This window comes from Sciurus vulgaris, assembly GCF_902686455.1.
Source record: "Sciurus vulgaris genome assembly, chromosome: 3".
Lineage (NCBI taxonomy): Eukaryota > Metazoa > Chordata > Mammalia > Rodentia > Sciuridae > Sciurus > Sciurus vulgaris.
Genome location: NC_136463.1, coordinates 150,001,318 through 150,025,099, shown reverse-complemented (window position 1 = coordinate 150,025,099; position 23,782 = coordinate 150,001,318). Strand labels below are relative to the sequence as shown.

The 23,782-nt window shown below is 38.2% G+C and overlaps 1 protein-coding gene across 8 annotated transcripts in view; it reads left to right on the top strand.

Annotated features, from left to right (window-relative positions):
- Window positions 1–23,782, top strand: part of ANKRD44 (ankyrin repeat domain 44) — a 317,692-nt gene that overhangs the window by 199,377 nt on the left and 94,533 nt on the right. For 5 of the 8 annotated variants that reach the window (XR_013762680.1, XM_079132583.1, XM_079132577.1 and 2 more), the window contains exons 12-16: window positions 973–1,036; window positions 3,112–3,180; window positions 5,717–5,857; window positions 7,747–7,830; window positions 10,816–10,927. Coding sequence is in view for 7 of the 8 variants with exons in the window: in XM_079132583.1 (XP_078988709.1) it covers window positions 973–1,036; window positions 3,112–3,180; window positions 5,717–5,857; window positions 7,747–7,830; window positions 10,816–10,927 (470 nt within the window). In the remaining variant the exon portion in view is untranslated. The remainder of the gene's footprint in view (window positions 1–972; window positions 1,037–3,111; window positions 3,181–5,716; window positions 5,858–7,746; window positions 7,831–10,815; window positions 10,928–23,782) is intronic. The other 3 variants (XM_079132580.1, XM_079132578.1, XM_079132582.1) reach the window with 1 other exon arrangement.

Below are 23,782 nucleotides of genomic sequence, written 5' to 3'. Positions count from 1 at the left end.
TCCTTGGAATTGAATCTGTTTAATGTCAGTTTTCCTGCCCTAGAGGTAGTCTCACCTGATTTTCAAGTTAAAGCTTATTAGGAAATTTAAGTCATAGGAAAGGAAAACATTTTTGAGGCTTAAAATGGTGGCTTAATATTCAGTATTTTCAGCAAAGGAAAATGGTCAAATCACCTACATTTTAGTGGTAGAAAATATCACGTTACCTCCCTACTCCATGGGCATTGTAAAATCAGTAAGGCCAATTTCCCTCCACCTACATCTCATTTTTATTTATTTATTTTTTTATGTGAGGCTATTGGAAATCAAGAAATTCTTTCCACAGCAGAGCTTTGCAAATCATTCTTTTCACCACTTTTACCCATCTCCATCTATTAAGAAGTTTCTTGGCTTTCAAAAATGGTAGAGGTCTGCAAGGCAAAGATTGTTTATGAATTCATTTATCAGATATCCCAAAGGCAATTTTCCCCTTTAAGTAGTTTACCTATAGTTGATTCTGCTTTCTCTGCTTCTTGCATATTTAAAAATAATCCCTGCATGAAAGCCTATTTCCCAAATCTGAAACCAACAGAAAGGTTGGAATACACTTAAGAAAATATCTATTCCTACATTTTAGGATTACTCCTTTGCCTTCCATGTTTTCTCCATGTGTTCTGTCTGCCTGTCTGTTGCCCTACTTATCTCAAATTGGTTTCATAAATTTCTATCCTGGGATTGAAAAATGGGACTGTGGTTCACCCAGGGCTGAATGTGAAAATAAATCCTTCTTGACTTCACGGTTCTTCCTATAAAATTGCCAAGCTTGAGCAGTTACCATTCGTTTCCATGACAACCTCTTTCTGACTACAATTGCTTGCTTTCTGGTTTTCCTACTAACTGATTTTTCTGTCTCTGCAATGTTTCTTGTGGTTTAACTAGGACAAAAGTATAGCATAGTATCCTTGTTTAGTAATGAGCACGTGCTGTCTGCAGGCTTTGAAATAGACACCCCAGATAAATTTGGAAGAACGTGCCTTCATGCTGCTGCTGCAGGAGGGTAAGTACTTAGCAACTGTTGTTATCCCATGACTTAATTGCTTAGCATGTCTTAATTGACTTAAGTTGCCTGTGAACCAGAAGCAAATTCCTTAGTAAATTGGGTAAGAATCACTTCTACCAAATATCAACTATCACTAGTTGCATTTCTAGATTACCAGCTTGCATTTTGTTCTTCCAAAGAAATATTGTTAGCCCATCTCCTGTAGCAAATAGGGGCTTTTGTTGTTTTTCTTCTTTCTGAATCTCTTCCCTGTTTCCTCCCCGCACCTTCTCTAACTTTAGATATTCAGGCTATAGAATATTTATCTACTTGGACTCCCCCCCACCAAAATAAATCAATTCGAAATTTGTTCTTAAATTTTTGTTGTTGTTGTTGGTAGGTGGGTGGTCATTGAGAGAACCCAAGATTGAATTAATTCATGCTCATTGATGGACATTGTTGTCCTTATTTCAAATCAGATTTTTAAGTCTTTATAATGACCAAATAAATACAAAGTTCAAGAAAAAGTAAGATGGGCAAGAAATGATTTAATCTTTGCCTTTTTTTTTTTTTTAAAGTCATAAAGAGAATTTTCCATTAGCTCCTCTCATTTTCACATCAGTGATTAGAGTAAAGCTCTGTTTGATGTATTACTGATGTATGACCACACACTGACCAAACATGGTGTCTCTTGGGTGGCCTTGTAAGGAAAACGTGTTGGTTCTTCATCAGTTTCCTAGTCCTTCAGGAACAGCAGCGCTTCTCCATTTGTGTTACTGTTTAACAGAAGTGGCTTAACTGTGTAGCTTTAGGGCCCTGACTCACATGGGTAAAAAGGCACCTTCCCTCACCCCATCTCCCAAGCCAAATGAGCTCATGAGCCACACACCTTGGATCTGCCTCTGTCTTTGATCCTTTGCCATCTTTCAGTAAGTGGTGCTCTATATCAACTGGCATGCTACACCAACACTTACTTGTCATTAGAAGTTCTTATACTTTATACTGAAGTAGCTAGTTCTCTGAGAAAAGTGGCTATAAGGTTGGAGGTGGAATAGGAAGAGCCCTCCTCAGGCTTATTATTAATGAGATCATTTTTCTTCTTTCAGATGTAATAAAACAATACATTATAGACCATTTCTTAGCACCCAAGTTTAAAACAATTATGCCTACATTTAAAAAAACTGGACCTTTCTATGCCTACATTAAAAAAAAAAAAAATATATATATATATATATATATCAGACCTGTCTAGAAATTGGTAACATACCATTCTGAATTCATGTCTGAAATTCCTAGTAGAATTAAAATTTTGCTTCTGCTCTTCAATAGAAAGATCCACTTCAGTGAATCCTTTTCTCTCTTTTAAATATGATTTATTGGGCTGGGGAGATAGCTCAGCTGGTAGAGTGCTTGCCTCGAAAGCACAAGGCCCTGAGTTCGATCCCCAGTACTGAAAAAAAAAAAAAAAAGATTAAATATGACTTATTGCTTCTGTGAATGCCAAAGAAGCTTTGGAAGACCACTATGCTTCATTACATCATTCTCAGCCTTGGCTCTACACATTTATTTACCTGGATTACAAAGACAGGGGAATGACTGTTCTATTTTCCATTAAAGAATATCTAGTTGAAAGTAGTTATCATGGGGGATTTATTCTGCTGTAATAAAAGGTAATGCTCATTCATTCCAACTCATTGCTTAAAGGTGACATGAAGTTACTATAGTTGAAGTAATTGTTTCACGGTCTCTTGATGGTTTTGAAAAAGAATTTTAGGATAAATGATAAAACCATCATTGTAGGGTTTAATCACAATTACATGATTCATTAAAAGAATCATTAAATTCCTTAGTCATGGAATTGAAAATGTTCTATCAAGCTCTTTAAATTATTGATTTATTAGCTTTGAAAAAGGAACTTTAGATCCTTACAACATAGAATTACTGTTATACCTTCGGGTTATTTCTTGGTAGCAGAATTTAAACCTGGTGCTACCATTTCATCTCCTACTACACCCTGCAGAAAGCAGCTCTTTCTGAAGATAGCCCAGTAACTAACCTTTACCATGTTAATGATGTTTTCCCTGTCTTTCTAGTAATGTGGAGTGTATAAAACTCTTGCAGAGCAGTGGAGCAGATTTCCATAAAAAGGACAAGAGTGGGAGGTATGTAATCAGGGCACTCTGCCTCAAGTGCCCCCATAAAAGGAGTGGGGATCATTGAGAAATTGAGAAATTCTGTAGCATGGAAATGTCAACAGGGAGCTGGCTGGGGGCATTCCACCCACAGAAGGAAACCCGGTGTTGCGGGGAAATGCCAACAAAGCAAACACAAGACATAAGAAAAGCAACTCCTCTCTCAACTTCTGCTTTAGAAGGACCAGTTTTCTTCTTACATTAAAAAACAAAACAAACAAACAAAAAAACCTCCTACATGGATATAAGTTAGAAAATTTTGTTTGTAGTAGAGTAAAACACTTTAGCCTTGTGAACCCAGAATTTGGTCATAAGATCTAGAGCATTTTTAAGTATGTATTGGACATTTCATCTTGGGATAAATTTTTAGACATTTTACACCATCAGACACACACAACCCACCAATGGGCCACAGAAGTTTTCTTACCCTTTTGGTTCTTTATATAGCTAAACTGTGCCATGATGCTACCTGGCACAGGGGTTCTTTTTTCATACACACACACACACACACACACACACACACACATCATGCATCACATAATGACATTTCAGTTAACAGCAGACCACATACCTGATGGCGATCCCATATAGCCTGGATGTGTAGTAGGTCAGACCATCAAGGTTTGTGCACAAATTGACAAAATCACCCAATGATATTTTTCAGAACATGCCTGGTCATATATTTTTCCCCTAACAGCTCTCTACCCCTTTTTTCCACTGGTATTCTGTTTGGAGGTTGCTTTAAATTTCTTCTTTTACCAACCTACCTAAGACAGCTCCTACTTATCCCTCCAGATTCATGTTGAGTGACACATTCTTGCCACTCCAATGGGAGTAGCCCTCTGTCTGTTCTCCTAGCAGAGAGGAAATGCCTACTATCTTCTTTTTAACAGATGAGAAAGCTACTCCCAGAGAGTTTTATATATACACAGAATTTTATTTTTTTAATAACTTTTTTTGACAGTGATAAATATTTTTTTAAACTTTTTTCATACATGTATATATGGTAATAATGTCTGTCTCAATCTACTGTCCTTCCCATCCCCACCCACCCTACCACTCCCCTCACTCCCCTCTGTAAAATCCAAAGTTCCTTCATTCTTCCCTCCCATCCCCCACTATGGATCAGCATTCACTTATCAGAGAAAACCTTTGGCCTTTGCTTATTTGGGATTGGCTTATTTCACTTAGCCAATCCATCTTCTCCAGTTCCATCCATTTACCTGCAAATGCCATAAGTTCATTCTTCTTTAAGGCAGAGTACTATTCCATTGTGTATGTGTACCACATTTTCTTTATCCCTTAATCTGTTGAAGGGCTTCTAGGTTGGTTCCATAGTTTTGCTATTGTGAATTGAGCTGCTATAAACATTGATGTGACTGTGTCATTGCAGTATGCTGATTTTAAGTCCTTTGGGTATAAACTGAGGAGTGGGATAGTTGGGTCAATGGTGGTTCCATTCCAAACTTTCTTAGGAATCTCTATGTTGCTTTCCAAAGTGATTGCACCAATCTGTAGTCCCACCAACAATGTATGAGTGTACACAGAATTTTAGACCTAGAAAAGACCTTAGGGGACAGCTGCTCAAAGGTCCTTATTGAAATAAGGATGAGGACACCCAGAACTGGAGAACAGATGTGATTTGGCCCAGTTTGCAGGTGTACTCACAATAGAACATGTGGGTTGTCCCATGAACCTACATCACTACTCACAAGGAACTGATGTTCAAAGAAGATGAGCCAAAACACCAGTAGCTAAAAATCAAGGCAATATGTGAGGAAAGCTCAAGAGACTCTGATGGTAGCTAAGCAATCTTAAACTAGAGAAAGAATGCTAACCTCTGGAACATGCAGGATAAGTGGAATTTTGATGGGTAGATGTGGTTTAGGAAGGGGCCCTCCCAAGAAGAAACCAACATAGACAAAGGTGGAGGGAAGTATAGCTGATATGGAAAAACTGAGGTCATTCAGCTTGAATATACCAATGGGTATATCTAAGGGAAAGAGATACTCTGTAAGAGAAATTGAGACCAGCTTGCAAAAGTCTTCAATTCCAGGCTGAAGAAGCCAGCCCTTATCAGTGGGGAGGGTTGAAAGTTTTTATATTTAGGAATTATATTTTAGAAAATCCAGTTCTTTGCTCAAACCAACTAGAAATTAGATGAAGGCTTGATGAGAGCTCAGAATGGTCTTAATGGGAATGGTCTTGATGCATCTTAATGAGATGATCTTGCAATGGCCCCAGAAAAACAATAGGGCAGACCTGAGCCAGGATAGGCAGTAGGACTAGAAAAAAAGATCAAACCCAACATGATTGGCCTTGTCTGAAGCCACCAGTCTTTGTATCCTCTTTCAATTTATAGTCATAGGAAGGCACATCCTTTAGCCTCCACACTGAGAGCCAAAGAGCTTTCCACACTCGTAGGAATATTGCCACCAGTGCTAGAGTTGATGATGGGTCTGTTTTCCAGGCTGAATGAAGTAATAAATCACTGTTTGTTTTACAGGACCCCTTTGCACTATGCAGCTGCAAATTGTCATTTCCACTGTATTGAGACATTAGTGACCACAGGAGCCAACGTTAATGAAACAGATGACTGGGGCCGGACAGCTCTGCACTATGCTGCTGCATCAGACATGGATAGAAAGTAAAAACAGCCTTGCTCATGCTTCCTCTGGGGGTAGGACTAGGGAGGCGGAGGCTCTACTAAGTCTTTTTCATATTGCCTCCTGGAAACTGCAAATAAAGACTCTCTCATTCAGACTCAAAGGAGTTAGAATTGCTTTATCCTTAACCCAGGTTTTCCCTCTGCTCTCTTTATGTTTGATTATTACACGTCACTGAACAATTTCTTCTCCTTTCTGTTCTTTGGGTTGAATGCCAAGTAGAACTGTCAAGCCCAGGTTTTCAGTCCATTCAAAATCTTATAATTTATTTGACATATACCATAGTTTTCATCATTACCACTTAAATGCTTCATTTTCCACAAATATTTACATTTGCTAATGTATATGTCATATGACCAAAAATATTCACCTATGCATAATTCTAATAGCCTTCAAATACAGCTTCATACTATTAAAATAGGCCTTTTATTCCAAGTCTGGGCATGAATGCCTTCCAGCAGCTAGTGGAGATGAAGTTGGTTGCCCTGGACATGTTTGGATTCTAGGTGACTAGGAGTAGAAGTCAGAAATCAGTGACTCAGTTCAAGGGGGAAAAATGGGGAGGTCCCCACAATTTTTAAAATTGTCTTCAAAGGCTTCAGACATAGGAATGCTTTTGGATGACCCTGTGTGGAGAACTATTAAATCATTTACTGCACAATTAACTCTGGGTCAGTACTAACCAATGCTTTTGTAGAGCAATGATGTTTAAACATTTTATTTTATTTACATTTTTGGTGCTGGAGTTTGAACCTGGGACTTCACATATGCTAAGCATGTACTTTACCACTGAGCCATATCCCAGCCCCTTTAAACATTTTGAATGGTGACTCACAGTAAGAAATACATCTTACCTCATGACCCTGTACACACATTCACATACATGTGTGCATATAAAACAGAAATAAAAATTTATAAAACCATATTTACATTTATTATTTGTGATGATGCATTCTGATATTTTCTATTTGATTTCATTTTTTAAAATTGTTGACAACAATCCACTAAATTTATTTCATTATTTAGAAATGGCTTATGATTATTAGTTTGAAAAACACATGAGCATAAGAATGTTCTTCATTTTTATATTTATTTAATGTATTTTATTATATAAATGCTATATTTATTATTTAATGATAATAAGGTCATATGTCACTCAAGATCCCATAGCTATGGAGGTTATTAATTCAACAAACATTTATTGAGTACCTACTGTATGCAGGCTCCGTTCTATACATGCTGTAGGAGATGTGAAACTGGTGTGCTCCATTTGTTAAGGGCCAGAAAAGAAATTCTGGATAATAAAGAATCATTCCGACAGGTAAAATTGATTAGGACTGCATTCCTGGATAAATGAGATGCTGATCTGTCTAGAAGGTGTCAAGGAGTAAGGTAGAAGTTAGGGGGTTGTGAGCTAAGTTGCCTCCTTTTTTACTTGGGGAGTTTTAAGGTGTTTATGAAAGGGTGGATAATTCAGTTTTAACCTTTGATACCTAGGTGGAAGTTCTAGGATATGCATGCACTCAAGTGCATTCCTTGGGAGAAAACAGATTAGCTGAATGGCCTTGGAGAGAGCCATATACATCCTCAATGAAAACCAGCAGTGCTTATTTCTTTTGGGTGGGGGTCAAACTCACTGAGATACAGTTGTACTAAAACCATTAATAACTTTGCAACTGGGTGGGTTTGTGGCTCAGTGGTAGAGCACTTACCTAGCATGTGTGAGGTACTGGGTTTGATTCTCAGCACCACATATAAATAAATGAATAAAACAAAGGTCCATCAACATCTAAAATTTTTTTTAAAAAATATAAACAACTTGGCCAACTTAGAAATTAATTGTGATTTTTTTCCTATTCCTTATGCTGAGAAGTAAGACCGTCCTGGGAAATGCCCATGAAAATTCTGAAGAACTTGAAAGAGCCAGGGAGCTGAAGGAGAAGGAAGCCGCATTGTAAGTTTCCTCTGAGCTGAAGAACAGGATGCCACCTCTCATGCTTTGTCTGCTTCTCTGCTTTGCCACACTGACTGCCTTACTATTTAGGCATTCCCATTACTATTTCGGGGTTCCATTTAGAATCTTGAGGAAGGAATGCAGGCTTGCCTTTCATGGAGAAGAAACTGTTCATTTAATACATCCTTCAGTGGTGCTCTTTTCACACAGAGAACTTTCTAAAAGTGTAACCTTTGCCCTGACTGTCACTATGATTGGTCAGCAGCTTTAGGTCTTAAATATCATTTCTGACTCTGTCATGTCACATATGCCTCAGGGACATTGTAAGCCTCCCTTCACAGCTTTAGGTCTTAGGTTCTGCTTTTATGACCCAGGGATACCTATGCAGTGGATTCTAGAAAGGTCTTGAGACAGTGTGAAGTATACCAGTCTTACTTTCCCCTCAACCCTTCCATCTCTTCAGCACATCAGCTTACAAACAGTTTCCTCCTCCATATAAACAGCTTCCCCTGACCCACTTCATCCTACCCACCCGACTCTGGCTTCTGACAGAGACTTAGCTGTTGCTGTGACAACATGTGGATCACCTGCCATCTCCCCAGGGAGCACCAGTGCTTCATCCTCTGAGAATCCAGACACAAGTATTGCTGGGTGCATAGTTGATGTACAGAAACTGTTGAATAAATGAACAAACAAATGAGCCAGTGCCCACACTTTGTGCCACAGCCTCACAAGACCCAGTGGATACAGTGTTCTCCGAGTCTGCAGGCTCACAGTCCCTAATTCATTCATTCTCTTCTTCAGTTGCTAGAGGAAGCAGTTTCTCTGTGAACTGAATCCTGTGTCTACTCTGTGATCTTCCCATCTCCCCCTAGGTTCTGCCCTTTCACCGCCCCCATCTGCTGCCACCCCATGTCCAGAGCATCGTGGAAGGGTACAGTTAGCAAGTGTAGCCCTGGTGCAGGTTACAGAACACAGCTTTGACTATTTCTGGGGACAGGAGACACAACTATGAGTATAGCAGAATGATGAAGTTTTTGCCCTGATACTCTAAAATTGTAAACAATAACATTAAAATAACATTAATAGTTAAAGCCACCTTGGCAAATGCTGCCTTTTCCAGCAAACTGAAAGTTCACCTTTGACCAGTCCAGTCCTCTTACAGTGCTGGTGGGGAGTGAAGCAAGAGAGGCAGCAGAAGGGCAGGGAACTAGCAACTCCAGAGCTTCTGTATGCAAAGGGAGGCTGTTCCCCTTGGCCAAATATACCTGCAACCTACTGGGTCGCTGTCACTTTTACATCTTAAGTCTCAAACTTGCTAGTTGCGACCCTGGGAGGAGCAAAGATAAGCGTCTACTGTTAAAACATGGAATTCATTTTTTATCCTTGGAAACTATATGGAGACTATCCAAATTCTACAGTACTATTGTTATTGTATTAATATAGTTCACCTGTATCCTGTATTAAATAATTCTTTGGGAGTAATTTCAAATGTTTTCCAAATTACAAATACATTGATCACTGATTTTTAGAATACAGTCCATTCAGAAGTTGGGGTTTGTGTATCCACTAGGATGTATTGCTGTGGAGTGATTTTATTTAAAGATCCAAATTTGGACTATAGTGAGTCATACCTGGGATCCAATCCATGGGCATTAATTACCAAAATAAAAAGGACTTCCTTATAAGGTACAAATGACCCAAGACAGCATGATAGCAGGACTCTAATAAACATTTGATTTATCATGGAACATTTCATGGAAAAATATGACAAATAGGTATTTGTTTAAAAATGTATTTTTCATCAGTTTTCTAGAAGAGAACATGTTTAATTGTCACTGTATGTGATTCATTTACTCCTTCTGCCTTATACCAAAAAATAGGTAAATGCCATATGAAATTTTGAGTCAACTATAGAAATTTCTGATTGGAAGGTCTTTTTTAAGGTATAAGCTTATGTTTAGAATTTTAAATACTCGTTGTAGAATTGAATCAGTGTGGCCTCATAAGAACATGTTTGTCCCATTGTTGCAGATATAATACTGAAATTATGGAATGTCACTTCCTGGCTGCTTATTCCCTCCATACCAGCAGGCTCAGGCCATTTGCAATTGGCCCTGAACAGAACACCTTGTATCCCTGGATATTTTTGTGGGAGTTGCAGACTCTTCAATAAAAGTATAACCAAGCTCCTTTTTCTAGCCTATTTCAAAGATTGCAACTTTTTCAGGAAAATTACAGCTGTGTCGGAAAAAAACCTTCCAATATTATTTTGTTCCAGTCTGTATTCCTAATGGTACAATTTAAGCTTCTAATCTTCATATGCTATTACTAAATTAATCATTTATATGTTTTAAATGCTTATCCACTCCTTTAATCTTTTTATTATTCAGACCATCCTTGGGTTGTTTTTCTTACACTATTTTGAACTTCTGTTTTCTAATCTTTGACCTTAGTTTCCAATAGCAATGTTACAAATAATCTCCTCTCTGTTGGGTTTGCTGAGTCAGCAAAGGCCTGACCACTTCTTTGTTGTATTTGAGACTTCATCTTTTGAACACAGCGATCTAAGTCTTATTATTTGGTGATCTTGACAACAGACATATTTTACACCTTAAGATGAGAAGAATAAAAAACAATTACCCTTTGATCCTAAAGCTTTTCCAGAATTCTGGAATGACTATTTTGAATGGAAATAAAGATAACTATTGGAAAATGTGTGTGTGTGTGTGTGTGTGTGTGTGTGTGTGTGCGCGTGTGCGCGTGCATGCACACATGCAGACAGACAGACACACACACACACACACACACACACACACACACACCATCTTCCAACACAGAAAGGTTTATGCGGCACAATTTTTAAAGAAACACTTAAATTTATAAAGTGCTTTGTGGAACATGCACCACAGGGGGATTCTCAGTAATTATTCCATTTGGTCCAGAGATGTTTTCTAAAATAACCCCTCATCTTTATACTTACAGATGTCTAGAGTTTCTGCTTCAAAATGATGCAAATCCATCTATCCGGGACAAGGAAGGCTACAACAGCATACATTATGCTGCTGCCTATGGCCACAGACAATGTCTGGAATTGGTGAGTTATTTTGTTTTTCTAACACAATTCTGCTTTTAAACTCTCAATGAATGTTCTCGCTGTCTAAATAAGACACCACTAGAAATCATCTTGAGGATATTCTCTGATAAGTTAAAAACATTGTTATACTTTACTATATGTGGCTCTCTTTGTTCCCTTTCTGTCCTTCCTAATCTCACAGTTGACTGGCAATTGACTCTTCCATGTTAATTTGGGGTTTGAATGTTACAGCTGTGTATGGCCATAGTTGTATTTTAACAATAATTAGGATTTATCAAATAAGTTTGTGCACTGGGATGTAGCTCAGTGACAGAGCACTAGCCTCACATTCGCACAGTTCTGGGCTTGATCCCCAGTTCCAAAAAAGAAAAGACGAAAGAGAGAACCCCACCAGATAAGTTTAGTATGTATTTCTGGAGTAGAACCAGCTCTCCAATATTCACTAGCCATATGATAAGATGACTCGTACAATCTTAGGCATGCGGGTTTGTCATGCTCAGTCCCATTCGTAGTTTAGCGAAGGAAATTGTCAAGGGCGCAACAGCAGAATTTACTGGAATTTCTAAGCCACATGCCTATAGTAACCAAGAGATTTAGATGTTTGGAATCTGAAACTTCTCTGTTGGTTTAGGTCATGAGACCCAAACTCAATGCTTACAGGGACTGGAAATGTGAAGTAGAGGGATAAAGTGATCTCAGGTGTAAGACAATAGGGAGTAAGGAGGACTGCAGCAAATAGAGAGCACACCTTCTACCTAAAGGGAGAAATAGCCAATCGGCCCCAGCTGCTCAAGACCAGGTGGGAATGCATGCCCAGGGTTGCCAGGTCTCTGCAGTTCAAAAGAAGCTAGAAATCTAGCCTTTTTATATGAGGTTTCCTGTTTCAAAAACACTAGATGATCCAGGAACAAAAACAAAACAGGAACACGTGGATTGGTGGCGGCGGGCCACCTTCAGGCCACCCCTTGCCATCTCCTGAGCACCACTCTTTGTTTGGCTTCACCAGGTTTCACAGGTATCCCAAACTCACCTTTCCTGATTACCCCCCAAAATGTTCCCTTGTCCCCTTCCAAAAGAACCCCTACTTTCCCACATCATTCAGAGCTGTGATGGGGAGCTGCTTGGATTCCATCAGCTGCACAGCCTATTGAGAAGGGCGTGAGGTAGACCGCCTCTGGGCCACAGCATCAGCGCCTACACAGTAACGACTGGAGGATGTCCTGGCTGTGGGCTTCACCTGATTTTGGCTGCCGGCTTAGTTGGTTCCACTTAGGGTCAGTGTTACTACATCTCTTTTAGCTTTGGACGTGGGAAAATTCTCTTAAAAGTCCCCCAGTTCAGAAGCAGAAGAGGCGACAGCTCTGTATTGTTTTCCATGGCACTTATTTGTAATTGTACCTACCTTTATCATTCTTTTATTTTTTAATTTGTTCTAATTAGTTATACATGACAGTAGAATGCATTTTGACACATCATATATAAATGGAATATAACTCCTCATTCTTCTGGTTGTACATGATGTAGAATTACACTGGTTATGTAATCATATTTATACATAGGGTAATAATGTTCAAGTCATGCTACTATCCTTCCTACCCCCATATCCCTTCACTTCTCTCTGTCTAATCCAAAGTACCTCTATTCTTCCCTAGCCTCCCCATTATTGTGAACTAGCAACTGCATATCAGAGAAAATGTTCAGCCTCTGAGTTTCTGGGATTGGCTTATTTCACTTAGCATGATATTCTTCAGCTCCATCCATTTACTTGCAAATGCCACAATTTCCTTCTTCTTTAAGACTGAGTAATATTCTATTGTGTATATATACCACAATTTCTTTTTCCATTCATCTGTTGAAGGGCACCTAGGTTGGTTCTACGGTTTAGCTACTGTGAATTGAGCTGCAATAAACATTGATGTGGCTGCATCACTGTAGTATGCTGATTTTAAGTCCTTTGGGTATAAATTGCGGAGTGGGATAACTGGGTCAAAATGAGTTTTAAATCGTCTTTCTTGAGGTTCTTATGGATGCTGAAGATTTCTTTGTTTGATCTTAAGGAGTAGATGGCACTTTTAAATGTTTATTTAAAAAAATTTTTTTTTGTTGTTCTTCTAGTTCTTATTCCATTGTAGTTCCTCTTCTGTTACTGTGGCTTCATAATAATCACCCCAACAGTGAGTGGCTTAAAATAGCAATAGTCATGTGTTAGCTCTCACTGCTTTTGTGGGCCAGGACTTTGAGATGGCTTAGCTGAGTAGTTCTAGTTAAAGGTGTCTAGGAGTTTACAGCCCACAGTGGCTAGGACTGGCACAGTCTCAAAGGCTTCTTCATTTATGTCAGTCACCTGGGCTGGAAAACAAACAGCTGACATTTCTTGGGCTGTGCTTTCTCCATTTGTGGTTTTTTTTTTTTTTTTTTTTTTTTTTAATTGTTTGTTTGTTTGTTTTTTCCATCTAGAATAGTTTTTTACTCTAGAACAGCAGTTCTAAAGTAGCTGGATATCTTACATGGTGGCTCAGGATCTGAGGCATCTGGGTTAGGGGAGGGAAGAATACTGTCTATGATCTATCTGTCAAAGTCACCCAAGGTTCCTTCTGCTGGATCCATCTTTGAGGCAGTCATAAAATACAGAATAGTAAAGAATAGTAAAATACTCCTCCATCTTTTAAAGGGAGGAGTGTCAACCTGTGAACATAATTCAAAAGCATCTAGTTCCATAGGAAGATGTTGGAAGCCTCCTATAACATAGATTTTGATGTAGAATTCCAGGTAGCCAAGGAGCAGTCCCTCATCCTACAGATGAGCAAACCGAGTCACAAAGGCATTAACTGTTTTTCCTGAAGTCATAGCTCCAGTCAGGACCAAGAATCAGGATCTCACAGATTCTGATTTCAAAGGAAGTGTTTATTTACCATACCATGCTGTTTTCCATTACAGGTTAAAGCCCCAAAATCACCCAGGGCTTTTAAATACTGAGAAAACACTTGGCAGGAACTGGTTAAAATATAAGGCAATATCATTCTTCTGTCTCCCATTACCATCTTTGCAGCGGAAGTTGATGTGGACGTATTACCAAACATGAGTTTGGGTTTGGGTCTCATAGAAGAAAGGCCCTCACATGGTCTGTGGGTGGGGAGGTGGTAATCAGTAGCAGAGTGAAGGCTTACTACTGTAATTACCCATTATGAGCCTGCCTTCCAGAATCTGCTTAAAACACAGCTGTCTTTAATTGGTTTTCTCTATGAAAACCATATGCCATAATTGGAATATGAACTTTATTACAAAGCTTATTATTGTTCTCTTAATAATGTGTGCTGTTTTATAGCACTGTAATGAGTTATCTTTAATTCCATAGTATGCTAACTCAGAATAGTTATTTTATAACACCTTCTTTATATTACTTGTATTATTTCCATTTTTCAGAAAACCATTTTGGCGTCATTATTTCTTTTATCTGACCAAAGTGTTTTCTGTCTACAAGTATGCTTCACAGATTCTGTTTGATTTAAACTTTTGCTTGGATCGACACTTGCCCTGCATAATTTACAAAGACATGGTTATTCAGGACACAAAATATGCAGAAATAGGTAGGCGAGGTACTGATTGATCTTAATTTGTACTGTCGGTTGAACAGGACCAGATTATCAATGTAAATTGTTAAAGGTGTCACCCTTGTTTGCTTTTAGGAAAGAACCTTTGTAGTTCATTTATAACACAAATGGGATGGAAATTTTCCTGAATGATTATAGTTGAATGGAAAGTTTTATGTATTCCCATTTTGGAATGCATCCTCAAATTCCTCTTGGGTGCAGTTTGAACTAAGCAAAGTTCCTGAGCAGGCTGTAAACATTCTTATACCCACTTGCTCTCCATCAAAATAAAACTCAATCCGGGAAACAGTCGTGGGCGCTCCCTCCCCTGGGACTGGAATTACAAAGCCAGTTCTTTGCAGGTGTCTTATGCTCTCTGCTGGTTCACCCAGCTGAATGGATTTGGGGAGTAGGTGGGACAGGATGGAGGTTCTAGGAGGGAAGAGGGAATAGGGCCTGTCCTGATACAAGTATTGAATGAAGAAGTGGGTCTGGGGCTGTGTTTTACTAACCTATGTTCCTGTTTTCTGTAGGAACCCACTGCCTTCATAGTCCTTAAGTTCCCCTTTCCTTGGATGCTACATTAGGAAAGCAAACCAATTAACCAGTTGCACTATAGATGGATTTCTAAGACTTTTCACACTGTTAGGCCAAATCTTCTTCCTCATCTCACAGCTGAAACACTCCACCTTCCCAGGTGTCATCATTGTTACACACTGGCCCTGATTCCATGCCAGGTACTAAAAATTTTGTCATGAAAGACCTACTCCTGGAATCCCTGGTTAGCTTATTTGAACCTCGGAGCGAAAATTGTGCCGGGAGATTTCTCGGTAATTCACATCCCTGGACTATGCTTCTGGGCTGGAGAAGGAACAGAGAAAGTAAGTGAGTATTTCTCTACCAGACCATGGGCTTGTCCTTTGGGAGTTGGAATAAGATTTAAGGAGGATGGCAGCCCCTTAGAACCAGATGAGTTTTGAAATTTGTGCAATTCGTATCATTAAATGTGTGTCATTAAATTTGATATATATTTTTTACTCTGACATTTAACTTAGTCTGTGTTTGCTTGGCATTCATGATTTGTGACTTCAGTCTGTGATCATTGCTTAGAATTTATAAGCCATCCATTGTGTTCAGTGTATTTTGCTATGATCAAAAGAGAACAGACATTATTTTAGTTATTTTTAACTCTACTTTCCTTATACAAACTTATAAAACTTACATTGAATTAAATCCAGGAATGGGGGTTGCGGGGCGGGGGGAAGCTTCCAGAAAGAGATACGGACCCCTTCGCCTTAACAGACTAGCTGAAGTTCAGAATTCTGCCAAGTCTACCTTCTTAGGCCAGCATTCTCAGCTGGCTTTGATAAAAGCTGTACATCCTGTGTGTGCACCAAAAATCTGCCCACATATGTGCGCAGAGAACTGTGATCAATCATATTCAATTGTACTCAAAAAATCAGATCAGAACAGAAGGGTCTTGGCTACGAGAGCATCTTATATCCAAATAAACTGTGTGTGGAGTGGAGGAAGGGACCTGGCAAAGGAGAACTCCAGCTCTGTATCTGGAATACACTCTAATTGACTCTGAAAAATCAGGGACTCATACCCCTATTTGGAATTTTTGAGTTTTTGTTGGCATACAATTTTTCTTTCACAATACTAAAGATTTGTCTGTGAACCTAAAGATATGTGTGGCTTTGTTACCGAAATGGAAAAATGTGTGTGCTGGTATAATTATATAAATTGCCTACAGAAATTTAGATTGTTTGGAAACTTGAGGACTCTGATTCAATTCAGTCTAGGATTTTGCCAGGCCGAATCACTTGGAATTTGGCTGCTTTCCCTGGACCTTCTCCGGCAAACTTGAACTTCAACTGTGAGAGTAAGAGGGGCTGACAAATATTCCTGCATCTCTATTCTAAGAGTTTCTGGAATTCTCTGAAGACAATTATGTTTTGGACAACTCAACACTAAAATAATGCTGCTTTCAAATAAACTACTTAGTGTTTTAGGTTATTTCTTATGTTTATCACAGATTTTAGGAAACCATTAACACCTGGCTCTGAATAAATATATTTGTTTGTATAAGGATGTACCTATACTGGCAGTGTCTATTTAAGCTTCTCAATACTAAGAAAGCAGGATACAGAAAAGGAGTTTTTAAAAAGGAAAGCTATTAAGTGATCATCTGAGGACAAGAAGATTAAAAAAAAAAAAAAAAGCAAATTTGAACCCCAGCCCCAAACAAGTCTCTGATGTCTTTTTTTCTGTCCCCAGAGGTGCTACTTAGAGAGGGTTTTGGTGCTGTACATGAACTTCCAGCAGGCAGACTTCTAATGGGCAATGATCTCTGGAAACCACAACAATACTGGTCTTGTTTTCCCTTCTATTGATTTCAGTTGGAAAGAAACAAAATCTTGTGAGGAACTCTCATTAAGGGAGGAGGTGGAGGATGGGCATGGATATTGTTCACCACTGAGCCTTCTTACTGCCATGAATATAAGTTCACAAGTTTTGAGCTACAAGTTGGATGTGGGACTCCATTTGGAATGGTGGAATAGGTCATATGACAATAGTCTCCCTTATATCTTTTAAATGTGGCAGAGAAAAAAATTCTTGACTTTACCATGAACCAGTTTGGCAATCCATGAAAGAACCCTTGGACAAGATGTGTTAAACAATTTCAGTTTTACCTTCAAATGGGGGCCCAGGACAATGCCATTGCCCCTACATTTCAAAGTGAGATAGTAGTGAGTGTTTTACCTGTGACCTCTTCCCCATTTTTAAAGTCAGAGTCAGAAAGGACAAGAAGCTTAAGATCACAGAAAATATATTTTTTATTTATCTTTTAATTTTGTACAGATAGCATTTTGATGCATTGCTCATAAATGGGGTACACCATTTCATTTCTATGGTTGTACACGATGTAGATTCATACCATTCGTGTAATCATACATGTACATAGGGTAATGATGTCTGTCAGAATTTTTTTTTTTTTTTTTTTTTTTTTAGTTAGCTCTGCTCTGAATCCTACCACCCACATAGTAGGAGGGAAAGGGTGCTTTCTCTTAACTCCAAATCCCAGGGAAGAAGTTTCAAGGAGGTTGCTCAGATGTCTGATAAGTGTCCCATGCATTTTGGCAGGCACAGAGGACTAGCATGCAATAAATCTAAATACTGCATGACTCTTACCCGAGCTTGCTTGCCAGGCTATTAAATAAAAAGAATGCTATGTTTGAAAAATCACTCCACCCTCAGCAATGACGGGTCAAAGTATATGTTTCCTAATGCTCAAATGTGATCTAAGGATAAAAACTGGTGTGGGATTCTCCCGGGTGCTGCTTACGAAGGCTGTCTCTGAGAGTGGGGAGGCCCAGGATTCCTAAGATGGAGAGAGGAGTGTTAGGTACCAGCAGAGAGGTATATTCACTCAGAGGGAACTGCAGAGAAGTGGCTTCCATGATGGGGTTTGGTGGAAAACAGGATAACACTGCCAAGAGTGCCAGTTAGTAAGACTATTGTCCCTGCTGCTTGTGTGTCCTCCCTTTTTCTGTCCCCTTTCATCCTGGAATAGGCAGAAGCAGCCATTGGGGGAACCGGAGGAGAAAGATGTCTAGGCTGGGAACAGTCAAGTTGACCTTGGTCCCTTTCCACTGCAACCTTTGGTGGGAGATAGAGAGAAGCACAACTGTTTAACAGCACTTAGGGTTTGTGGTCATTACACTGGAATAGATGTCTAAATTACCACCATGTCACTAAAATGTCCTGAAAGCTTTGTATTCTTTGTTGGAGATTTTATCTGAGGTGGCAGGAAAACAAAGGAGCCTGATAAACAAGATTGTACCTGGTTTAGGGAAAAGAAGAATAGAACTATTGTTTGATTATACCTACAACTCACTAGCTCAATACAAAGACACACACTTACAGTCATTATCTTAGGAAAGATTAACCCCCAGCTCTAAAGAAAAATAAACTGCTATCCTTTAAATATATGTGAATTTAAATGTCAACTTAATGAGACATAAGGTTCTAATAATGTCAAGTACTTATTCAGCGCCAAAAATTGTTGTGTAGAAGGGTGAATGGTGAGGTTTGATTCAGAAATAAACTTTAACTGCTGGTTTTTAATAATACAATTTAAATACTGGTTTATACATATCATGGTGACTCTCCTGTGTTTGGAAGATATTTCACAGAAGATGACAGGTGGCAGAGGAAATGAAATCTACATTTCTGCCAAATGGTCTTTTCTTCAGATTTGATTACTTCCCATACCAACTCATTTTATTGCAAAATCACCTTCATTTTTTCCTTCGTCAAGATCTAAAAAGTTATACTAATGTGTCCAATTAGTATAAAGACACTCATTAAATTAGAAGTTACATACACACCCCTCTGTAATTTCTTCTAGATGGATAGTGAGCACTAAGGTGTTCAAGGAATAGGTATTACTGTTCCTGATATGACTGCTTCTAAGGACTCAGTAATATGGGAGAAAGGAAGATCCCTTGAAAGGAGGTAGTTTAAAAGACAACCTAAAAAAACAAATTAGACTGACCTGTCTTCCCTCACCTCCTGACACTCCTTCCCTCCCTCACTGTCTGCCTGTCTGCCTTTCCTTTCTTTCCTCCTACTTGGTCACCAACCTGTTAGGCAGCTCTGACCAGGACAAGAAGGCAGCCCTGTTGGGGATGGAGCCCTAGGAGGAGGCTGTCAAGAAGGCATCCTGGGAAGGATTGGAACGCCCTCAAGGACGGTGACCTAAATGTGTGTGTACTGAAAAACAGAGCTTCAATATATGTGAAGCAAAAATTAAAAGGATAAATAGAAAAATTCCACAGTTAGAGACTTTAACCACTCTCTCAACAAGGGATAGAACAACAAGACAGAAGAACGTCAAGCATAAAGAAAACTCAATAAACCATCAGCCAAGAAGTTCTAGTCAATATTTATAGAACACTGCACCCAACAACAGAAAAATACATATTTTTTTCAAGTGCCCATGGAATATTCACTGAGGTAGATGATATCTTGAACCATAAAACAAAAATCAAAAAATACAAAGGAAGTGAAATCACATAGAATGTATTCTCTGACCATAATGAAATAAAAGTAGAAATCAGTCATAGAAAAATACCAGAAAAATCTCCAACACTTGGAAACTTTAAACAACAGATTTGTAACTAATTCATGGGTCAAAGAGAAAGTCTAAAGGGAAATCCAAAACACACATTACACTAAATGAAAACGAAAGTTCAACAAATCAAAATTTGGGGACTCAGCTAAATTAATGCTACAAAAGAAATTTATAGTACTAAATGTTTATGTTAAAAAAGAGGAACCAATCACCTAAGATTCTAGAAAATCTCAAGAATCTAGAAAAAGAAGAGCAAAATAAATTTTAGAAAAGTAGAAAGTACAAATGGTAGAGATAGGAGCCTAGATAATTGAAATGTAAAGTGATAAAGCAGTGGAGACGTTCAGTGAAATAAAGATCTGGTTCTTTGGAAAGTTCAGTTGACAACCCTATAGCAAGACTGGGGGAGAGGGGAAGTAGTGGCTGAGGGGAGGAGAGAGAGAGAAACTACAGACTGTATCTCTCCTGAATATGGATACATAAATCCTTAAAAAGTGAGCCACGCTTGGAGGTGTATAGTACTTCAGCTACCCTGGAGGCTGAGGCAGGAGGATTGCAAGTTTGAGGTCAGATGCAGCAAATTAATGAGACCCTGTCTCAAACTTTAAAATTTTTAAAAGGTTAGAGGTAGCCAGTGGTAGAGTGACCCTGAATTCAAACCTCAGTACTGCACACACACTTAAAAACAGCCAAAGAGGATTCAGTAGTACATGTAAAGTCTGTGAGCAAGTGAGATTTATTACAAGGACACAAGATGTTTCATTATTTGAAAATCAGTCTGTAATTTACCTATTAACAGGCTAATTAAGAAAAGTCACATGATTATTTCAGTCAGTACAGGGGAAAAAAAAAACAAACTTGACAAAATCCAGCACTCATTCATATACCATATGACTCTCAGAAAAATAGGAACGGTGTCAGGGCGCACTTCCTCAACTTGATGAAGAACAGCTACCATTGTACTTATTGTCTAAGACGAAATGCTTTCCTCCTAAAGTCAAGAAGAGCAAGGATTTCAGCTTTCATCACTCTCTTCTCAACATTTTGCTGAAAATTCTAATCAGAGAAATAAGGCAGGAAAAGGAAATTAAAAAAAGAATCCATACAGATCAGAAAGGAAGAAATGAACTGTCCCTATTTGTAGACGATATGATTATCTCCTAGAAAATACCAAAGAACCAACAAAAATCTAGAATTCTTAAGCAAATTCAGCAAGACCACAGAATATAAGATAAACAGACAAAAATCAATTGTCATTTTAAATATTAGGAATGAAAATGTAGACACTAAAATTTAAAATACAATGTTATTTGTGGTTATTCAAAAGAAAATGAAGGGCTGGGGTCATGGCTCAGTGGTAGAGCACTTGCCTAGCACGTGTGAGGCACTGGGTTCAAGTCTCAACACCACATATAAATAAATAAAAGAGGTCCATTGACAACTGAAAAATTTTTTTAAAAAAGAAAGAAAATGAAATATGGGACTTGTGTGCTGAAAAACACAAATGCTGACCTTAGAAATCAATGAAGATCCTTTTAAAAAGGGACGGGGAGGTACACTATGTTCCTGGATTATAAGACTCAACCTAGTAAAGTTGTTAATTCTTCCCAGGTTAATCTGTAGGTTTAAGAAAATTCATATGAAATTCCCAGCAAGATTTTTTATTTTTAGGTAGAGGTAAGATTTTTCTAAAACTTATATGGAATGTCAAAATAACTAAAAGCTGCTATAATTTGGAAAATGAAGAACAATGTGGGAAAAATCAATCTACCTAATCAAGAATTATTATATAGCTATAGTGATCACAGCTGTGAGGTATTGGTAAAAGGACAGACACACAGTACATAATAGATAACCAAAGAAAGACCCATAAAAATATGCCCAACTGATTTTCAACAAAGATACAAAAGCAATTTCATGGGGGAAAGATAATTTATAATACATGATCCAGAAGCAGTTGGAGATCTATGGGCAAATTAAAAAATTTTAACCTAACTCTGACATTGTGTACAAAAATTAACTCAAGATGGATTCACATACTTAAAGCATAAAATGTAGGAGAAATCTTCAGGATTTATGTTAGATACAGAGCTCTTGACAGCAGTTTTTTTAAAACTTGCTAAGTTGGACTTCATGAGAATTAAAAACTTTGTTTCTGAAAGACTCTGTTAAGAGGATCAGAGGACAAGTTTCAGGCTGGGAAAAAATATTTACAATCCACATATCTATCTAAGGACTAGTATCTAGAATCTATTAGGAATTCTCAGAATTCAACAGATAAGAAAACAGCCCATTAGAAGACAAGTAAAATACATTAACATGCATTTCACTGAAGAGAATATACAGATGAAAATAAGTACATGAAAAAGATGTTCATTAGAGAAATGCAAATTAAAACTTCAGTGGGGTCTCACCATATACATATTAGAATGGATAAATTAAAAATTAATGACACTACTAAATGGTGGTGAGAATGAACTTGCTCATGTATTGCTAGTGGCAATATAAATGGTACAGACACTCTGCAAAGCAGTTTGGCAATTTCTTAAAAACCTAAACATGCAACTTCCATATGACATAGCAGTTACACCCTGAGCATTTATTTCATAAACATCAAAATCCAAAGCCCAAAACTCATGCATATGTTTGTAGCAGCTTTATTCATAACAGCCAAAAGCTTGAAACAACCCAGAAGTCCTTCAGTGGGTGAGAGGTTAAACTGAGATACATTCATATTATGGAATACTATTCAGCAATAAAAAAGAATAAATAATTGATACCTCCAACAGCCTACAAGAATCGCCTGTGAGTGAAAAAAGTCAATTTTGTTGAGTGAAAAAAAAGTCAATCCAAAGGTTAACACATTGTATGATTTCACTTATGCAGTGTTAATGAAATTGCAAAGCTATGGAAAGGAAAACCGATTCACTTAGACTTTGCCACTTGTAGATGAAGCAGGAGGTTTGGAAGGCAAATAGGTGTGGCTACAAAAGACCACCATGAGGGATCCCTGTGGTGATGAAAATGTTCTATATCCTGACATTATCAAGGTGTCAGTATCATGTATCAATATCCTGGCTATGATACCATACTATAGTTTTATAAGATGCCACCATTGGGGGAAACTGAGTTAAGGGTACCCAGGATCTCTTTCTGTTATTTTCTATCATTGCATGTGAATCTATAATTATCTCAAAATTAAGTTTCTTTTAAAAATACATTAATCTACATAAAACTAAACTTCTTTGGGAGAAAATAAGTACCTTGGTAAATGTCAATTAGCCCTCAGCTACATTGCTTTAATGTAGACCGCATGATAGTGCTACTGGAGAACTGAATTGGTAGCTCAGAATGTTTCACCTCCGCCATTAGACTGAGTACTCTGAGAAAAGTGACATTCCCTCTCACTTTTTCTGAAAGGCAGTATAGCAGAGGGGTGCCGGGTGCAGGACCCAGAGCCAGATAAAATTTCACTTCTGCCTTTTACTAGCATTATGACGTTTGGCCTCTCTGTATCTTAGTTTCCTCCTCTATAAAATATGCATAGTGATGGTACTTAATCTCTTGGGGTTGTTGTGAGGATTCGATAAATGAATGCCTGGGTAGCACCTAGTACAGTGCCTGTATCACGCAGATAGCCATTAACTTCATCTCCCTGCATCTCTAACTCCTAAATCACAGTGACTAGTGTTCAGTGGGCACTGGAAAGTGTTTGTTTGCCAAAAGAGTTAATACAAGATGTAACTACATAGCTTTGAATATATAATATTTTTTCTGCAGAAAAATTAGCTTTTTGTTTATGTTTTTGATATTAAAATCAATTTGTATTTTCTAAACACATAAATGGTATATTGGAACAAACAAGATGCATTAAGACAACCAAGGTGGCAAAGCAGCCTGAGAATTTTCTTTAACCAGTACCTTGAATGCTAAGTTGTTCAATATTTAAACTACACTAGATTTTTAGAAAGATCACCTGAACCAGAAACCAGTGCATGAAGCTCACTTGCCCAGCCTGGCCCACTCAGGTTCTCCTCTACAATGTAGATGGCTGCTGGTTTTCAAAACTCTTTTCCTTTGGGAGGAAGCTTTTCCATCTTTATCTCTAAGCTCACTCTCTGCCAA